Genomic DNA, 17,378 nt, shown 5'->3' with positions numbered 1-17,378 from the left:
GTTCGCAAGCTTAATTCGAGTGAGCTTTTCTAGTCGGTTCCAACATTAAACTCTGTGAAATTATAGTCTGGCCAAAACGATATGAATCACCAGTGTACTTGCGGTGCATTTGCGCACGTGCTCGAGACGGCGCGGTGGAGGCAGAACTTGGGACCGTCGCGAACTGTAGGGACGGGTGGTGCCAGCAAGGGTTTCACCACACTCCTGTTCGCTAAGCTCCACTAAAGCGCCTCGAGAGAAGCCGCGTACGCAATTGCATACGTGCTTGTCATTGTCATTTCGACCCTACTTTAAATGCAGCTACGCCCGATGCAGTGCGTTGTTGCGTTGCGTTCAGGATCGACGACCTTTGATAACTTGCACACTTGCAGTTTGCTGTGGTGTGTGCTATGGTGCAGTTTGCTAAAGAGTGGTAGTTCTCAAGTGTTGTAGTCAATGGATCATTCGTAAAAAGTGTCAGAATACAATTCTTAGGATGAAAAGGTCAAAAAGGTCAATTTGGTAAGTGACGTGCATCCTGTTGAAGCCCATTCTAAGTGCTATAAATTTTGCAATCAGCAATTGCATACAGAGAGTACAGAAAAGGAATTGAGTCATCATATATTTATTTCGGGAAGCTTGAGGTGAGAAGAACAAAGGAGCGTTCCAGCGAATTTAATAATGTGCCAATTAGTAGCACGGTGCAGAAATAACCACTACACAATGAATCTATCATAGTCTGACGAGTGGCGAAAAAGAAAGAAGTTGAGTTCCAGAAGAACATATATGGATCAGTAAATTGTTAGTTTCTCGGTGAGACTCATAACGATGGTACATTACAGCAAAAATACTCTGCCGATCGATAACAGCCAGGCATACCTTGACAATTCTCGCTGAATTAGGCTTAAAAGGGCTACAGGCAGACCTATATTCATTCATGGAGTAATTTTACGAACAACAATGAGTCATCACAGTTATTGAACACGTAAGAGAAATCGGTGCTGTTACACTTGGCATATCGTCTGATGTGGCGCTCTAAACGAGCAGGAATTCCGCTGTGTTGACGCTTCTTATGAGCCCGGCACATCGACGACACCATAACCAGCATCAGGCCGTGATTCCTTGCGAGAATAATGAACGTGCTTCTACGCAACTATCTGACATGATTTTTTGTGTAGATGTCTAAGTCCACTGGAGATAAATCGTCATCTGACACCTGAATCGGCGATGAAACCACTGAAAACTTGCGTGTAATTTGTGTGATGGATGTAAATGCAGATTCGCAGCCGGATCGGAGAGTGAAAGTTGGATCCGGGCTTCTATCGTCGCAACATGTACCCATGGTGACGATTTCGCTTTCAGTAGCGTATTGTTGGCGTTGTTCATGCACGTAATCCAAAATCCATCCAACTTTAACGCATTTGGTGATGTTTTTTCTTTTCGATCTGCTAGGTTCCTCAGAATCAAAACATTCTCGTTCCACATTTCCACCATCCTTTGTATTCGCATAATTCTTTAAAATTTACATGGGATTCGTTTACGTTTCTAAGTCGGACTGTCCACGTCAGCCTTTGCGGTTCTCGATGATACGCTATCGATTGCTTGCTATGTTCAGCAGGGTACGCGCTTCTATTATTTCACCTGTTAGGCCCGAATCTGCTCTCTGCTTATCATACGTAGAGATCTGGCTGATCTAAAGCCTTCATGTGCACATGCGAAAAATAGGAAAAGTGGCAAGCCCACTTGCAACTCTTCCTATTTCTTCGCACCAGAATTTTTCATCTCGTGCCCTTTTTCGATCCTTTTATTTCCAATCGCTCTATTGTGGATTGTCCAGCCGCATTCAAATGTTGGTGTTTTGTGTGATGCTTAGTCTTTTTATACTACTTCTTTCCATACCTTACATGCTTCGCGATCGCTCTTTTCTCCATAAACTTAGAATCTGAATTTCCTTCAAAGCAGAAAGAAATCAACGAGACTAAATCTTAATATTAATGTCTGCATCTCTCGTCGTGCAAATGACTTTGCAGGATTTACCATAGTCGCAAATACCATACGGTACGTACAGCTCCCACCTCTATATAACTTTTTAGAAAGAACGAGAAAAGAGTTCTATCTTTTTTGTTTTGTTTTTTTTTTCTTGTGGAAAAATAACCTGGTTCCGACCTATCGTTTGAAAATTCTCACGTATTTTCGTGTGAAAATGTTCCAGCATCTTGATGCAGAATTATTGGACTTCTGATTAGCATAAATTTCTTCGTGGCTGACGTGTATATTTCACAGACGTGCTCAACTGCTTCTAAGCATATGTAATCTCATTGCATTCAGTAACTTTTCATAGACTCAGAATGGACGAGTTTTGTATTTGCTACGAAATATCACCGATGTTTCGACATGGAAGAGAGCAAAACTCAGATACCTGCATAGACGAAACTGTTCTCTCTTGCTATGTCCCCACTTTTTTGTGTGAAATTTCGGGTCTTCTACCTTACCTGCGTACTCGAGTTCTATAATGGGTATTATGTGAATCAGATGGGAAGCATTGCTGTTTCACTCATTTTTGTGAAATTGTTTGATTTCTCTTCCCGTAGCAGTTCTTTCTCAGCCGATTCGCAAATAACTCCTCAACCAGATTAGTCCAATTGATATGCTATATAATTGTTGATATCTCGTAAGAACACTTGGTCTTGTTCTGGGAGAGTTCTTATGAAAAAATCATCAGTCTTATATATGATAATTGCATTTCTTTTTTGGAATATAGATCATCCCTTTGATTCGGTGGTGTAGCAGACTACCGTATTTCCGTAGAAGTTGGAATATTCTTAATAAATGATCGTGTCATAGATTTCTCATAGATTTCATAATAGCTTTGATCTTGACACGAATGGATGATACCATGTTTCTTCGCAAATCTTCTTATGTTCAATTTATCCGTGTTTATTGCATAACTATGCGACTGCTATATATGGCTCGTTCATTTTTGTTTTAGAACACTTGAGGTAACAAGCGATGATTCTTCGGACACTGCTTGGATTCGTGACGCTTCATTCTGTCCTCAGCAATGTCATTCAACTCGATTCCTCAAATTTTGACACCATAACACGCAAGTTTTCTCCATTATCTTTTCTTATGATTAAATAATTTCATCCTCTAAACATGGTGAAAACTATCTGTTGTAGAGTCGAACGACGTTGTTTTCGTAAATTTCTATGCTGACTGGTGTAGATTTTCCCAGATGCTTAAACCTATTTTTGCTCAAGCTAGTGAGAAGTTTCAGGTTTGTTTTCTAGGATTTCCTTTTTCTTCTTAACTTTTTTCACCGACCTCTTCTGGTTGCATTCATATGACTGGTGTGAAATTCAGAACCTTCCACAAGGAAAGGTTGTGTGGGGAGCTGTGGATGCTGATCGACAAGGTTTTTGTTTTAACTTTTCTTGAATCTTTGATGCGGTGTGATTTGAATCTGCTATTGATTCAAATGATTGAATAGTTTCTTTTGTTTCTATTTAGCTGATCTTGCTACTCGCTTCCAAGTGAACAAGTATCCCACGTTAAAACTGTTCCGTAATGGAGAAATTGTGCGCAAAGAGTACAGGTAATGACTTCTCGATACTTTGTTTTTTTTACGAAACTGGTCTGCCGTAATAGTTGGCCTTTTACTGTTCTTGTGACAAGTCCTCATCCTTATTTTCAGTATTGAATTATTGTAGACTGTGAAGTTTCCTGCATATTCGAATAAAGGTGTTTTGGATTTATCAGTGATGAGGATACATGATCATCCTACTATTTTCTAGTCTGTAGAAGGTTTCATTTGTGGTAAAGCGATTATTAAAAATTGCTAGCGGCAACCGCTGCTCTCTTTATTTGGAGCCTCTTTTTTTCTTGAGAAATGTCTAGGCCCCTATTTTTTTTTACCGAACTAAAACTTCAGAGCTTATGTCAGCTTATCTCGCATTATATATCATAGTATTATTTCTGTTGGTTAAAATGATATCTCAAACTTATGACTTGACCATTGCGATTATTTCCGCATTTGTTCATTGCTTGTAAATGTAATATACAGAAAAATTCGAAAATATTGGAGTATTTTAGTCCTATTTTATATTTCAGTTTATATTCTATTCTGTATTCCTCTCCACTTACACGCCTTTTCCAGAAGTCAACGCTCAGTTGAAGCGTTGTCCGCCTTTGTTCAAAAACAATTGGATTCAAGCGTGACGGAGATTCATAGTGCTGAAGAACTTGCTCAGAAACTGGACGTTAGTATATTCACTTTATTTCGAGATTAATCATCTTCTTTCTTGTATAGTCGTCCATTTTAAATTTTGATTATTTCCAAAAGTTCATTGTTCTTTGTTTAGGCTGAGAAACGCAACATAATTGCGTACTTTCCACAGTTGAGTGGTCCTGAATACGATGCGCTCAAAAAGGTAAACAAATTTCAAGATACTGTCGCCTGAAATCTTTCTTTCTTGGGGTCAGAATATTTTGGGAAAAATGCAAATTTTGGAAATAATCTTCATTTTCCAGAAACTGTCCTGAATTTCAGGTAGCATCAATCCTGCGGGAGGATTGCTCGTTTTATGTTGGTAGTGGATCTGCTTTCGCTGCGCAAACTGCACAGGGTCCTTCAGTATTGTATAAACCCCCAAATGTAAATACACTTTTACTTTCGACTAACTAAATACCTCTCTTAACCGCTTAACAACCTCTTTTACAGGGCCAAGGAGAAATGCCTTTTACCGGCAACATGCAAGATTTCAATACATTGAAGTGAGTCAACTTCCATTTTCTTTTTCTTCTATCTAGTGAGTTTCTTCGCCTTCGACCAGTAAATATTTCTGTCTTCATGCGACCTTTCAAAGGCATTTTTAGGCAGTGGTTGACTGATAAATGCATACCACTTGTAAGAGAAATCACCTTCGAAAACGCGGAGGAATTGACAGAAGTCCATTTCCTTTTTTGTTATCTTTTACTTGTCATTTGGTTGATGACGTATATCACATTGTTTCAGGAGGGTATTCCATTCTTAATCTTGTTCCGACATCCCGATGATAAGGAAAGCGAAAAGGTTTTCACAGAAGCAGTGATTAGGGAGATTCCAGACCAAAAAGGTGCGAACGATCATCGATGCTTGGATTTTTTGCGCATTAAAGGCAGCAAACCACGAATCTGGGGTGGTACGGAATTCACGTGGAGTGTCAGTATACGGAGTCGTAGATTATGGAGACCGGGGTGATTCCGTTCTTCCCTCTCTGAATCACTACAAGCAGCCGGTCCCTGAATGCTGTTTTGTAGATGCCTTCTATTGCAGCGCGCCACCCTTGCACGTGTAGCGTCCCTTACTGCCTGTAGGGGTAGCCCGAATTGATTTTTGACGAATCGCAGTTCGGAGGCGGCGCAAGTGGAGCGTTGCAATAGATGGCGTCGTGCAAAACAGCATTCTGGAGGTGGCTGTTTGCAGTGATGCAGAGAGAGATGAGCGGAACTACCTCGTCCCCATAATCTACGACCCCATGTACGGATACTCCACCTGAAATCCACACCACCTCATATTCGTGTATGCTGCCTTTAAACTTCTAATGTTCTTGAGATTTTGCGATATTGTCCTAATTCCTAATTATTCATTTTATTCGCCATTCTTTTTCTTGTTCTCAAACTCGTGATTCTTGAGGTTCAAAAGGAACCGACTGTAATTTTCTTTTAGCTGCGATTAATTGCCTCGTAGCTGATGGCAAGAAGTTCGCTCATCCACTGCATCACCTTGGCAAAAGGGAAAGCGATTTGCCAGTAATTGCAATCGATTCCTTCCGACACATGTATCTGTTCCCGAATACGAACGACTTACAGTAGGTTTTTTTTCATCCTTATGAGATGTTTCGGTCTTTATTGAACTTTCCGCGATTTCCAAGCATCTCCGTGCTATTTCATTCTTTTTCCCTCTATTACAAATTTTGTACCTTATCCATCACAACACTTTCTTTTTCAGTACTCCAGGGAAACTAAGGCAATTTGTTCTGGATCTGCACAGTGGGAAGCTACATCGCGAATTCCATCATGGACCGGATCCTGTCGTACAGGTCACTGAACCAATGGATGCATCACCAGTCAGATACCCCATCTTATTTGTTATGAGTTGCTTGAAAATCGATATTCATGCATGTTTGTCACAAAACAACTGACTTGCACTATTTACATATTCACTTCGATTAGCTGGACACGAGGGTTGAAGCTAGGCTGAAGTGTTTTCGAGATCACCAGGATTGTCGTGTCGTCTTCATAGCTAACTTCACTTTTGTCGTGGTTCACTGCTTTAAATGTCCGTATCTTACCAGATGACTGGTGAAAATTCCTTTGTTTTGGAATTTTTGATGACGCTCTTGTTAGATACATTATCTTCAAATCGTTATCGCTATCGTTAGCTTAGTATCTAAAGAAAGTAGTACTCCGTCTTGCGATCAAAATAGTGATTTCAAATTCACTCAGCTGTCCTTATTAGTCAAAATCTACTCAACAATTTCGCATTTTGCGGTGGTTCTTGTAATATTTCATTAATAAGAACCATAACTTCCACACTTCTTTGCATAGACCGCAGCCAACATAATTGCTTATGGTGAACCTTTTGGTGGAAAACTTTGGTGTTCAAATTTCCTGCATGGATGGCAATGTTATTTTCTATCCACATTTTCATTTCAAGCTACGTTTGATGTCTTCGCTTCGATGTTCCTGAGATGAGAAATTTTGGGACGCATAGCTCTTCTTTAAGGGGACAAAAAGGTATAGAAGACGTCTTTTTTTTTACGACGATTTCAGTTGCAACGCGCCACTCTTGTGCACACCACGCATACGAGTGTGGGCGGTCGAAGATTATTGATGTCTTCTCACATGACTATTCAAGCGAACCCAATCAATAGGTTGCTGAAGCGATGGGAACATGTACATAGAGAAGTGCTCTAACCTACCTCGCAGAAATTAATGCCGTTCCTACGCCATTTTTTACGACAACTGGAAGGGATGAACGGAACCGCCCCGCAATCTACAAGCCCATCTCTACCTTTTCTCCTGGATTCCTCACCACGTCACATTTTTGGTATGCTGCCTTCAAAATAAAAAGTCTGGGGGTCTCGGCTGTGATTCTTAATCAGTGTTTAGCTTTGATGATTTCGACATAGGACGGGTGTGTTGTAGCGGTTAGAGGTTCCGCTTCCTGCACGATCGATCGAAGGTTCGAATCCACCCTAGTGTTTACCAAGCCCTTCATCCCTCCGGGGTCGATAAATTGATACCAGACTTGTCCGGGAGGATAGAAACACTGACTTGACACATCGGCTAGCCACCGCAACTCATTGTATGACCAGTTACTCGTTCGTGAACCTCAAGCAATTCTGAATTGATGTGAACATGGGGTCACATCCTAAGCGGATTGATTAACGCCAGAAACTGTATAATTTATCCTTTAATTTCCACGTGTCGTAATCAGGTGCATGGAGCTACTAATGGGTGCACTTTTTGGTCACTTTTATCCTGTTTATAGGTTTTAATGCTTTATTTTTTGATTTTTTTCTTTGGAAAAAGTGCCGTTCGTTGTTTCTGACGTATTATTTTCGTAGGGCTTCTTGAAATTCTCTGCCATGAAGCAAGTCTAACAGAAACGAAGTATCCTAGCATTAATTCTAATATTATAGTGATAAACTTGCATGAAATATTCGAGGGAAATGTCTCGGGTTTCGAGTTAAGGCTTCAGTCCGTGTTAAGGTTGGGTGTCTCTTCTGTGTGCATGCGATTTTTGATCTTAAGAAACGTTCTGTTCAATTGCAGTGTTGTCTCACGTGTTCTTAACTAATGCCAATAATTTTCTTTTCAGAATGTGGAAACTGACCCACCACCATCGGTCTTCGAGAAACTCAAACCATCGCATAACCGATACACCCTCTTAGACAAGGATGAACTGTAGATTGTCGAATTTCGTTCCTTAGTGCTTCATTGTTTCAGTGCATGGTGTTGTGGCTTAGTTATAGAGGTTGTCTGCTCCACTAAATGAACCTGTAAGTATCACGTTTTTGTAGAATAACTCTCAGATATCAATTACTCAACGAATGCCTCAAATGTCTATTAAGTGATTTTTCGTGGTATGGTGTGGTTACCTTCTAAACTCGCAACTCCGCTTCCACTGCGTTGCTGTCATGGCACAAGTGGTAGTGGGTACACTGCGACTTTTAATTGGAGACTAGTCACGTTTCTGTTGTATTTCAGGCGTTTATGAAAGACTTTAATTATTCAAAATGTTCTATGCAGTCGATTGGTTTTGGTATATTTTGGGTAATACTATCAGTGATTGGATTTGTGGTTTCTTTGGCGATTTCTCCTCTTTGCTGTTCCGTTCCATGTGGTTTGCTTTACTTTCTCTGAACTTTCAAATCTATGTTGTATCCATTGCCGAGTGGGCTCTGAAGTCCGCCACCAGCGTTTCCATAGCTGTGATGCATCCACATGTTTATTATTTTGAATTACAAAGATTTGATGGAATATAATTCTTTTCAGCTGCTAGAATAAATTTGTGCTAATTCTTGACAAAGTGGTTTGTCCAATATTATCGCTTTTGTGGGGAAATCTACGAGTTGTGTTATAAGATTCGTTACGATTAATGTGTTGGCATGGATTGAGATGGTAATTGTAGCTTTCTTTCAATGTTGGGCAATTTAAAAGTCAGAAAGATAGCAGTGTTAAGGGTCTTTGCATCTAATGAAGTTTTACTTTTGTTTTTGGTACAAATTTAATTATAGTGGATTGTTGCTGGTAATAGGGCAAAACAGATAGCATTTCATGACAGCATGCTGTTGTAGAGTAGATTGGAGCATTTCAATTATTGTTTGGAAAGGCACGTTTTAGTCAGTGTTCTCTGCTGTCAATGAAATTTAGTTATAGAGTTTACTTCTCAATTCACTACACATTTTAGCTTTTAGGGTTAGTCCGCAGGAACAATCGTCATTCTGAACTTCCTCTTATTTTATAGCGTTAAAAGTTTCAAGACAACTTTGCTTTTCGTTTTTGCACGGTACTATCACGTGCATATGACTGTCCCGAAAGTAATTTAATTCGAAGTTAATTCGGTTTATTGGTACTTCCATTTGTCTCCCTAAAGTTTCTTTAGTCATGGTTAATGTCGTTTATGATGCATAAGAATTTGAATACGTTGTACCAGCGTTGTTATTTATGATTCTAGTAAAGAAATAGTAGTCGCACTCCAACACAAACATCAGAACTCAACATCACTTCATTGATCGTATGCAGTTGTAAAATGCACAATTTACTCCTCTTCTTCTTTTTGTGTTTTCTTATCACATCAGCGGACTCTATGTCATTTAATCTAGAGACCATAAACGTTCTAATACCTGAAGTTCATTTTGATTTCGTAGCGTTTTTATTTACAGTCACTCCTATCGTTTTCCTATAGAAAATAGTCGAATCTCTGCTAGCTTCTTCAGCATGTACTGCGACGAAAACTAAGGAACAGTGAAAAGATAAGATTTCTGCTTAGACAGCGTTACGGAGGCAAAAAAGTATGAATTTTGCCTACGATTTCCCCTAAAGAGTCTTCTGTTTTCCTTGAAAATAATAAGAAGTGTCGTAATTTTCTTTTAATATAGCTTCATACACGTAGTCTATCAGGTTTTTTTTTCTGAGAGTGCCTGCTAATTTAGTTTACATACCTGATTTATCTTCGCATTCTAGGATGTCTAGTGCGTCGACACGGTCGGCGTACAGACTTGCAAGGCATCAAACTCAGAGTGTGTCACCGTTATTTCGACGAAATTACTGTGTAGCAACTTCCGCTGCTCAGTTGCGCAAGCCCACAATACCTGCCTTCGTAACAGAGAAGTTAAAAGATATGCAGGTTCGTTTCACATCCTCATCTGGGACAAAATGTAGTTGGTGGGAAGGGGGTACTCAGTAGTGCAATTATTTCCAGACTCTCTGACTTCCGTTTTTTTTTTTTTCTTAGCAACTTTAGCTTACATGTAATAGATCAACTAAGACTAATGCTTAAACCTTAGGACCCAGATTGATTTAATTACTTACTTCGTGAAATAAGGCCGCCACTGAGTGCCCCCTCTTCCCCAAAAAAACATTTTACTACTTATCTGTATGTATGTAACCAGAATACCTATTGTTTGGTGTGCTGCAATGAAAGTGGCTATATTCGTTCTACCTCTTTAAACATAATTTTATTGGGAAACCCTCTGACTGTGTTTGTTGAGAATAGACTAAGGACTTATTCTCATTTTTCTATTCGTGATCATCGCATCGATCACACTTGAAATCAGAAGTAATGGAGTGAAATCAAGTTGCAAGCAGTGACTTTATATTATGAACCATAGCCCAACCATAGAACATTGTTGCATTAGAAATGATTCGGGAAGAAAGTGTCATAATGTTATGAATATTCGTAGGAAATGCTAGAGTTTCGTTCATCGATTCTTCGAATAATACATGTTCTTATTTATATCTGAAAATGACTCTTGAACTCCGTAATTTTAGAAAATACTGACTAATTATGAATTAATATTGTTTGCGTTAGCTTAGAGTCATGGCGATTTTTTCACTGACCTGAGCATTTGCTTGATCTACTTTCATGTTTGTAGATTTCATGTTTCGGTGGTATTTTTGATGGTTTTTCTATTCAGGTTGAGATAGCTAGTCAGTTCATTTCTGACGTTCCACAGCCGACAGCAAGTTACACTCCTACGAATACAATACCAACAACAAGTAGAGACTTTACCAGTAATTTGGAAAAAATGGCCAAGTACTATTTTGAACAGGTTTGTTCAGAATATACTGCAGTTTTATCTGGGCCCTCCGTTTTTGTTACTAGGGCATATCTTTGTTTTCCTCTTGCACATTAACAGTTCAAGCGTTGAGAACCATGTTTGTCGAGATCTTTTCGTTTTGCTCGATTTCATTACAATTTTAATAATATATTTTCACTTTATTCTCACTTCTACTTACATCAGATGTATATTTTTCTATTTTTTATTATCTATCCATCTTTTGGTCGGAATTTCTGCGCTTGTTCTTGAAAATAGCTTCTTTCAGGGTGGTAAGATGTTTCGACCGACTGTTGCTTTGTTGATGGCAAATGCATGTAATATTAGCGCTCCGAAAGGTGTTAGGTAAGGTCTAAGCTTCGCTTTTCCGTTTCCATCTTCTCCTGAACTTTTTTTTAAATGGATAGCTTCAGGTTAGAGTGTGGCACTGAAGAAGTATCCCTTAACCAATATAAAATTGGTATGATCAGTGAAATGATTCATACTGCAAGTCTTGTGCATGACGATGTAATTGATGGTGCGGATACTAGACGTGGTAACGCCTCAGTCAATGCGATATGGGGTAACAAAATGGTAAGGGTTGACAGCAAAGTATTTCTGCTTTTTGCGAACTGTGTCCACGTACTACATTTTCCAACAAAAATTAACTGTTTAATGTTATATGTATTAGATTTCTAGGCAGTTCTTGTTGGTGATTTTATACTTGCACGAGCAACTCAAATATTGTGTTCAATAGGTCGACCGAACGTTATTTCAGTCATGGCGTCGATTATTGAGGATTTAGTGATGGTAATAGTCCATATTTCATTGCTTTTATGCTTATTTCCGCTGGTTTTGTCTATAGCAAAAAGATGCAGAATATTTAAACTTTTCAAGTGATTGAATTTCCTTTCCAGGGTGAGTTCATGCAAATGACAGCAAAAACAGAAGTAGCAGAGAACAGGATGGAACAATACATGCAAAAAACTTTCAAGAAGACTGCTAGTCTTTTTGCAAATAGCTGCAAGAGTGTAGCTCTTCTTGCAGGTTAGCAATTTCCTTCCTAATGAACGATTGGGGTTTTTTTTTTCTAAAGTCACGTTTGCTTGTACTCTATTTTCTCATGTTTTTTTTTCTAATATAGAGGCCAATTCTGAATTGCAATGGCGAGCTTCTGAGTATGGACGCAATCTAGGGATAGCTTTCCAGTTGGTAGATGACTTGCTAGACTTCGTGGCTTCATCTGATGTAGTAGGGAAGCCAGTCGCTGCCGATCTGAAACTAGGTATTTTCTATTTATAAGCTGGAATTGTTAACGAATGGTACTCTGTCAGGAATACCGATATCCTTATCTTATAAATGGTCCTGAATAGGAAGTAATCATAAAAGCATCCATTGGTGGCTCTGACTCATTTACAACCGTCTCATAAATGTTGCCGCTTTTTTATTCTGGAATCAATGGGGGTTCGAAGAACACAGATTCCCCATCATAGCAAAAATTCTCCCCCCCCCCCCCCCCCAAAAAAAAAAAAAAAACAAATGCTATATATGGTCGGTCGATTTTCGCAAAGAATTAATATTCTTTATCAAACAACACTGCATACAGTGCGACCATTCGAACCCGAAATTGAAAGTAAAGGCAATTACTCAATTTCTCCATGTTGAGATATTGAGTAATTGTTCTTCTCTTCTATTTGTTTTTATTTCTATTTTCTTTTTCGGCAGGTCGCCTTCATTTGTTGTTCTAACCAGTTCGTCTCCGATGCACTAGACTTCTCAAATGGATAAGTTGTGCAATGTTGGCACAATCATAAAATACGAGTTCTCAGGGGCTGACTGCGGAAACACTTGGAAGATTGGTAGATAGGAACGCTGATGCTGGGACAGTTCAACAGTATTTCAGTGCTTCAGTGGGAGGAAGGAACCTTTTGTGTTCGCACACATCGTGCACCGAACATGTGTGGCAAGACTGATGCTGCCATACCTGATATCGAAAGTGACTGACAAATGCTGCCTATGATGATTATTCTACCGGGCTGACGCGTGATATCCTCAGTTGAGGTGAACAGCACTGAGATAGTGCTTCTGCACACGCCGCCCGATGAGGTGATGGCTCCGATAGACTCATTTTTGATAGGTTTTCATTCTTCTTCGTGCTTTTATACATGACCAGAGTTGCTTCATTAATGTGGTTATGGCGAAATTCATTTTCATCAGCATACTCCTTGGATTTGCTGTTAGTGCGCCAACTTCAAGAGTTTGTTTTTGAGCAATTTCATTTCTCTGCTATTCACCATGCAGGAACGATTTCACAAGTATTGTACTCTTTTTTCAGTCTGTTCGCTAAAGCCTTTTTTGTGATTGTTACCTAATTGATTCGATGCTTGATTTAATTCTTTAGTTGGGTTACAACTGAAAAAAAAACTGACCTCAATTATTCATCGAAATGAAGGAAACTCTTACGCAATCATTTTTTAACAAGTTTGTAGTACACGACGTAAGAAGGCAATTTCTACGTGATCCACTATGAACTATAATTAAATTCCTAGAAGAACCTTTCTTACAACAAAATAAAGAGATACATTAACGAAAACGGACTTCGGTAGGACTATGGAGTGATGCTATTCACGCACGATGACTAGAAGCAAAAGCTATAAAAAAAGCAATGAAAGTTTCGAAAAGACTGTCAGCGCTGTCGCCTATCGATTAGATCGGCGTTCAGCTTGTGTCTAGAGATAGGGGACCTGTAAAGGTATCCAGGGGCGAAACGCAGGTCAGGCCAGTAGAAAAAGTTCAGTTGCGGGTATCCTAACATGGCTGTGTTTCCCGCTCAAGAGCATTTTCAGTGCTACCCACTTGACACACAGACCTTTTCTGAGGGTTTCAAGCGAGGAAGGAGAAGAAAGATTTTTCACCAGTATTATTGCGGGACACAACGAAAGAAGTATACACATCAATATCAATATAATATTAGAATTAAGTGAATATTAAAATTCATAGGTCTTTCTACTGGTCCCGTAATACTCGCAGCTCAGCAATATCCTGAGCTGAACATTTTGATGGCTCGGAAGTTTGCCGAATGTGGTGATGTCGATCGTGCAAGAGATATTGTTCTGAACTCAGATGGTATTGAAAGGACGCGGCAACTTGCACGTCAACATTCGCAGAACGCAGCCAGATTAGTGAGTTTTGCATTGCTATCACCCTCATTGATATTCATTGCCTTAATTCTCGAATATCACTGACTTCGATATTGGTAAAATCCTTTTTTTTAAATTAAGTCTTTGAGTGTACTTCTTATTTTTATAGGCTTCGACATTACCGAATAATGATGGCGCTGCTGATGTTCTTGTGGATTTTGCACTTTCACAACTAGATAGGCAATCATAGCAGAATGTATTCGCAGATTAGTTGGTCGCATCTACTAGATTTTAGTTAGATTGTATTTATTCACTTTAAAACCCTCTACCTAGATATAGCTGCCCTGCTGATTCTTTCGAAATGTGGTTGAAATTGATTTTAGTTGTTCTAGAAGAGTGCAGTTAGCCCTTTGTAATGCCATCTCCATTATCGCATTTTAAGGCGCTGCCTCTTGGTTGCTCAACTCATCTATGAGTTACGTATATTTTTGCATTAACTTTTTAAAAGGATGTTTTCGTAACAGTTAATTCATTTTGATTTAGTTAATGTTTTAATTGTTTGGTTGTTGACGAATCTCGTTTGTTATCAAGATTGACCGAAATTCCTACAAAACTGAGCTGAGTTAGGTTAGTGAATAGAGTCAGTAGATGTTTCTGTTGTTACAGAGTTTATGTTCTGTTCGTGTTGGCTCTCCAAAAAAGTGAGTTATTTTATTGTGTCTGATCAAAGCTTGTGCTCTTCTCTTTTCAAGTACAACTAAATGTTCACGAGATGATTGATCGAGTTATAAAATATAATCCCGTGTATTTTGCTTGTATTTTGTTCCTTCAAATAATGGTTCACCTGTCTCACGTCTGAAGGAATTCACTCTGTCAGCCCTCATGAGCTCCTTTTGTTGCGGTAGTGACTGGTACGTGAACGAAGCTGCGCACGTGCTGACAACTGTGTTGCACCGGATGACCGCGACGCGCTTGCTACAACTCAGTCGTTTGAGTGCAATTAGGCTTACTAAGGCACCTTCACTGCGCGTGGTCACTAGAGCTGAGATCGGTCAAAACACAAATGTGGGTTGTAGATAGCTGTCACTTTAGAGGCAGCATACCGCGAATCTGACGTGGTGACTGAATCCGCGGGAAAAGGTAGAGATGGGGTTTAAGATTGCGAAATCCGGGGTGGTTCCACTCATCTCTTCCTAATTGTGGTAAAAAAAAACGGAGTGGGAGTCGCCGTTTCTTACGACGACTTCGGTTGCACGCGCCGCATCAAAGTGCGGTCGGTGAAGATCAGTGATGTCTTTTCACCTGGCTATTCAAGTAAGACCACTAATAGGCAGCTGGGAGAACAGCAACGTGTGGGAGATTCTAACGTATCTCGTAGGAATAAACGCCGTTTTTTTTTTACGACGTTTAGGGAGAGGTGGGCGGAAACACCTCGATTCCGGCAATCTGCAACCCCACCTTTACTTTCTCCCAGGGAACTCCTACCACGTCGGATTCCTTTATGTGCTGGGCAATCCTTGTTCGGTCGTTGGTCGAAAGAGTGAAGATCTATGTTGGTGCTCGAAATATTGCAGGATCATCCTAACTGGGTTGTGTTGAGATTGAGGAAGTGGAGGATTCGCGATGGATTCAAGTCAACTTTGGTTAGCACTCTGCGTTTGGTGGATTTTGGCGAACATTTTTCACATCTTTTTTCTTCTTTTTTCACATCTCTGTCAAATCTTCACGCATTTCAATAAACTAAGCTTATAAACTCTTATTATCATCTGTAGGGCATTACGACGCTCACGAGTCGACAGGCTCTCATTTTAATACCGCTGTTTGAATTGTTGCTTGGTTTGGGACATTATGAACAGTCGCAAATCTGGAAGGGCCTTAAAGCGTCAAGCATCAAGTACTCTACTGTATATATTTAATTATGTTGTATATTACATTTAATTATTGCTTCATTTTCTTGGTCCTAGGACTGAGAAGTCCCTTAGAAAAACCAAAAAGGCTTTGTGGGGCTGAGTACAAGAGGAGCACTATGTACTCGGATCAAGGAGCACCTAGATGGGCTCGTAAAGTCAAAATCGGCGACCCTTTTAGGTGCTCATCCAAGAAAACGTCATGAAAATACCCACTTCGACATAACAGTCACGATCTTGGCACGGAAATCCGACGTTCTGGCGCGGAAAATATTAAGAGCGTTCTGCATAACAGTCAAAAGTCCAACCACCAATCGTAAGGAAGAACATTCATGTGCAATATACATAAAAGCTTATTTACCCTCACTAACTTATGAGAGAAACTAACTTGCCTTATCAAAGCCCACACTGTCAGAATTATAAAGTTTTTGGATAATGGTGAAAAGGTATAGTGCTCGCCTATCAGGTGCATGGCAATGGTTCGGCACCTCACCGGCGAAGATTTTTGCATCATTATGAGGCATTTTCGTGTCACACTAACAAACACATACACATACATGCATATATGCATACATACATACACATACGCATACGCATACACATACACATACACATATACACGTACATTCGGATTAAGCGCGTTATTATATAGCATGATTATTGGCGCGACTCAACCGGTGGGGCTATCAAGGTGACCACTGTTGTGGTCTGCTTCTTCGACGTTGTCTTTGGACAATTTTTTTGCTAAGTCATATTTTGTGGAATGACGAATCATTTTAGGGGATAGATTACATGTGTCTTTGATTTGCCAGGCTCTGAAGAAGGCGATGACGCCGAAAGCCAGAATAAAGACGAATAACAACCTTGGTTCTGCTCAAACAAAGTGGTGCACGATTCGACTCTACAATGCCAAAATTCAAAGAAGATCGAACTTGGGACTTTTTGGAAAACCATCTATCAGCAGTAGAGGGTCCCGAACGTTGTGTCCGTCAGTTTTTTCCAACACGCGCCTACGTGGGCTCCACGTCATGCAAGCACCTTAATCACCCCCTTTCTGGGAATCGGCGTATTAGCGCATACGACGTTACTAATTGCCATCATTCATGTTAGTCATGTTAGCCCTTTACGAAGTTCCCGTGGTGCATTTATATAGTCGTTCAGTTTACTGTAAATCCAAACGTACAACGAGCTGATGTACTGCGGTAAACCCAAAGAAAAATAAGGTGAATTATTGCACCTCGTCCATCCCGGTAAAATACGCTACATTGTACGAAGCTCCCTGAAAAAGACGTCTGCACTTTTGAAATTGTTGTTTTCCCGCTATGACAGTGTAAACAAGAAAGAAGTGTTCAAAGCTGTGTTGCTGCTGCAAAACCAAATGTAAATTCTTATTTTTCCTTTTTGTTTACTGATACTTATAGTGTCTGCATTTTCAGCGTGGAGGAACTACTTAACTTTTCACATCCAATGGTGATTGTTATTGTTTATCTACAATTCTTCCTAGAATCTACGGCACCATTGTTTTGCTAAGCAAAGAAATTCCACAA

General features: G+C 39.7%; 2 protein-coding genes across 4 annotated transcripts; both read left to right on the top strand.

Annotated features, from left to right (window-relative positions):
* Positions 1-2,988: 2,988 nt before the first annotated feature.
* Positions 2,989-7,933, top strand: RB195_005484 (uncharacterized protein; the record flags this gene model as incomplete). Of its 2 annotated transcripts, none has more annotated exons than XM_064178013.1 (13): positions 2,989-3,082; positions 3,159-3,256; positions 3,343-3,394; positions 3,490-3,574; positions 4,136-4,238; positions 4,341-4,409; positions 4,529-4,633; positions 4,700-4,752; positions 4,855-4,927; positions 4,994-5,093; positions 5,687-5,828; positions 5,969-6,059; positions 7,844-7,933. In XM_064178013.1, the coding sequence occupies 13 exons, from the start codon at positions 2,989-2,991 to the stop codon at positions 7,931-7,933; spliced, it is 1,155 nt and encodes a 384-aa protein (XP_064035103.1). The 2 variants fall into 2 exon arrangements, with proteins under 2 accessions (XP_064035103.1, XP_013292320.2); XM_013436866.2 differs by having other exon boundaries at positions 5,969-6,086.
* Positions 7,934-8,162: 229 nt separating this feature from the next.
* Positions 8,163-14,174, top strand: RB195_005483 (uncharacterized protein; the record flags this gene model as incomplete). 2 transcript variants are annotated; one of them, XM_064178011.1, is made up of 12 exons in its annotated part: positions 8,163-8,177; positions 8,233-8,368; positions 9,518-9,539; positions 9,712-9,874; positions 10,665-10,799; positions 11,074-11,150; positions 11,219-11,378; positions 11,484-11,594; positions 11,702-11,831; positions 11,929-12,069; positions 13,785-13,966; positions 14,094-14,174. In XM_064178011.1, 12 exons carry the CDS (start codon positions 8,163-8,165, stop codon positions 14,172-14,174), a joined length of 1,353 nt encoding a protein of 450 aa, XP_064035102.1. The 2 variants fall into 2 exon arrangements, with proteins under 2 accessions (XP_064035102.1, XP_013292319.2); XM_013436865.2 differs by lacking the exons at positions 8,163-8,177; positions 8,233-8,368; positions 9,518-9,539 and having other exon boundaries at positions 9,713-9,874.
* Between the last annotated feature and the right edge of the window lie 3,204 nt (positions 14,175-17,378).

Source organism: Necator americanus, chromosome I (assembly GCF_031761385.1).
Source record: "Necator americanus strain Aroian chromosome I, whole genome shotgun sequence".
Lineage (NCBI taxonomy): Eukaryota > Metazoa > Nematoda > Chromadorea > Rhabditida > Ancylostomatidae > Necator > Necator americanus.
This window is presented reverse-complemented; position numbering and strand designations above follow the sequence as displayed.